We start from the raw sequence: 2,667 nt of genomic DNA on the forward strand, positions 1-2,667 counted from the left end.
GAGTCAGCCAGGCTTGCAATGCAGCTCTGCTCTTGCCTTCCCCGTTTGTGATTGTTTCAGCAGCGCAGTGAGGGGTACAACATCATGCCCTCTAAAAGCGGCCTGCTAAATGCACCCTGGGAAGGAGTTACACAGCAAATCAAGGCATTAGATATCAGACTCAATAACCTGCGGAGCTACTTCCTAACACCTCCCAGCATTATTTTCTCACCTGTGAGAATTTGCTTCTGGTCATCTATAATGTATTTCTCCCTTTTCCCCCAAATTAGGACTTAGAAGGAAGATGAACCACAGGTGAGAATGACTCATTAATTGCTCAGGTGACTCACTGATGAGGAGAAAAAGTTGCTAATAAAAAGGTTCAGCCTCAGGGATAAAGGAAACTATATTTTATAGTTTGTTTTCCTTTGAGTGTGGGCTATAGGAAAGCACAGCCTAGGCCAAAATAAGAAATTCTGAAGGTAATGGGATATATTTTTCATTTATAATACACAGTAAAAGATTTGGGGTGATTGGGGGCTTCATGTTATTTTATAAGTTAACTGCATTTGTAGCACAGTATGTCTGTTATGGGAATAATCAGAATATGAAAGTTGTTGTCAGATAATAGGGGTAAAGAATTATGGCTTGGTTTACTTGGAGTTTATCATGGACTGAGCTATTTTATTTTTGTTCCTCTCTCTGACATTTTATTCTGATTTTTCTTAAATACTTCATTTTATCTATAAAAACAAAACAAACAAAAGACCCCTTATATGTTAATCTGGTGATGGATGTTCTTGGGTATTGGAAACAGCTGTGCTGGAAGCTAACTGTTCAATTTACTCATAGATTAGAAATGTTATTTAAATGAGTATTTTTGCTACTCCAACTGTAAGAGTACTCTAACTGGACTGAATTTCCAAATTCTGGAGTAAATAGATGGTAACTTCTATTTTTTTAGTCTGCATTGTGCTGTCCAAGTCAATTCTTTGTTTTTCTGGTGCAGAACACCTCCAGTTCTATTGTAGCAGCCAGAGATTATCCCTTGGGGAATTAATTGAGAACTTTATATGAAAACCTCTTGGAGTTTGGTTTGGGTTTGGTTATATTTTGTTGTTGTTGTTGTTTTGGTTTTTGTTGTTGTGGGTTTGTTTGGGTTTTTTTGTGTGGTGTAAGATGTTGTGGGCTGCAGGAATTCTTCAGTTGCTAGATTAAAAATTAAAGGAGGATCTAACTTGATAATGGAAGAAGTCAGAATACAGATTTTTCTTGGAAGAAGAGGCAGGCTTGGCCTCAAGTGAGCTTTGAGGTAACAGAGTTTAAGAAAAATATAATTGAAGAAGACCTGCTGTGCATCTATGTCAAATACGTTCCAGGTAGTAGGGGAAAATCCTCTCTTATTTTGGGTTCTTCATATCTACTTCAATGAGCCTTTCTTGACAAGTTATCAGATCATGCTGGTTTTATGAGGTTTCTCTCATAAAAGGTAGGCTGTAACAGGCTAGTAGTTAAAATCTGAGCTCTGCTGTTAATGAACTGTGATGTGTAGCTCTATCTCCTCAAGTAAAGAACAAGCTTTCTTCTTTATGTGGAGGAGCCAAAAGTGTAATTGACCTTGCTGTTGTCTCCTCTTGCCATCAGCTATCTGTACCCTGAGTACTTGGTTAATTTGAAGATCTCCAACCCTTTGTGTGTCCTCACTCATCAGAATGTCTGGACGTGGCAAGAAACATGCAGCAGCTGGCAAACCCGGAGCTGCACTGAAGAAAAACAAATCAGCCAGGGCTGGTCTGCAGTTCCCCGTGGGCCGTATCTACGGGCTCCTCAAAAGGGGCAACTACACTGACAGGATCAGTCTTGGTGCTGCCATCTACCTGACTGCGGTGCTGGAGTATCTGACTGCAGAGATCATAGAGCTGGCAGGGAACGCTGCAGAGGAAAACAAGAAGAAAAGGATCACGCCCAGGCACATCCAGCTGGCCGTGAGAAATGATGATGAGCTGAACAAGATCTTCTGCTGTGTGACCATCGCTGAAGGAGGAGTGTTGCCGAATATCCTTTCCCAGCTCCTTCCCAATAAAACTGCCATAGATTCTTTTTCTTCTCAGCAACTAGGTGATCAGAAGTGAAATTTGCTTTTCCTGGTCTGTGCATTTATAGATGATTGGACTCAATAGCACTTAATGTGTTTACTTCTTTGTCATGTATTTTTCATGCTAGTTTTAATACATTTTTAAAGCTTGTAATAAAGTTCCTAGAAAGCAACACTGCTCTTTTTTCTTTCTTTTCTCAGCTCCCCTTCTAGGGATGCAATAACACAGAAAATGTCCAAAAGCATCTAGCATATCGCCCAAATAGCTTTTTAAAAAGTCAAGTACATGTGTACTTCTGAATGTGTTACGGGTAACTGTTGTGGAGCAGCCAGAGGAGTCCACATGCGTGCTGCTATTCATGTGAACTTTTACTCCACCACAGATTCCTAGTGCAATTTGTTCAGTGTCTCAGAGGTTGTTTAACTCTGCTTTCAAAGTTAGTAACTCTGTGCTTTAAAGTCTTATTGCTTATAAAGCTGAAAGCAGTACTGAACAACTACCTCTCTGTAGGCTGCTCCAATGTGACACTAAACCTCTATCCCCTCTGTCTTGTTGTAACAACTACAGGCAGTTTAGTTAAAATCTGGTGCAA

The 2,667-nt window shown here is 40.1% G+C and overlaps 1 protein-coding gene across 1 annotated transcript; it reads left to right on the top strand.

Moving 5' to 3' along the window:
• The first annotated feature begins 1,691 nt into the window (after window positions 1–1,691).
• On the top strand, window positions 1,692–2,111 carry LOC102087516 (histone H2A-beta, sperm). Its single transcript, XM_005504671.3, has one exon. The coding sequence runs from the start codon at window positions 1,692–1,694 to the stop codon at window positions 2,109–2,111; it is 420 nt and encodes a 139-aa protein (XP_005504728.1).
• The last annotated feature ends 556 nt before the right edge of the window (window positions 2,112–2,667 follow it).

The sequence above is a fragment of the Columba livia genome, chromosome 1 (genome assembly GCF_036013475.1).
Source record: "Columba livia isolate bColLiv1 breed racing homer chromosome 1, bColLiv1.pat.W.v2, whole genome shotgun sequence".
Lineage (NCBI taxonomy): Eukaryota > Metazoa > Chordata > Aves > Columbiformes > Columbidae > Columba > Columba livia.

Excerpts from the sequence above, each read along its gene's own strand:
- LOC102087516 (XM_005504671.3), top strand. The coding sequence starts at position 1,692 with ATGTCTGGACGTGGCAAGAAACATGCAGCAGCTGGCAAACCCGGAGCT.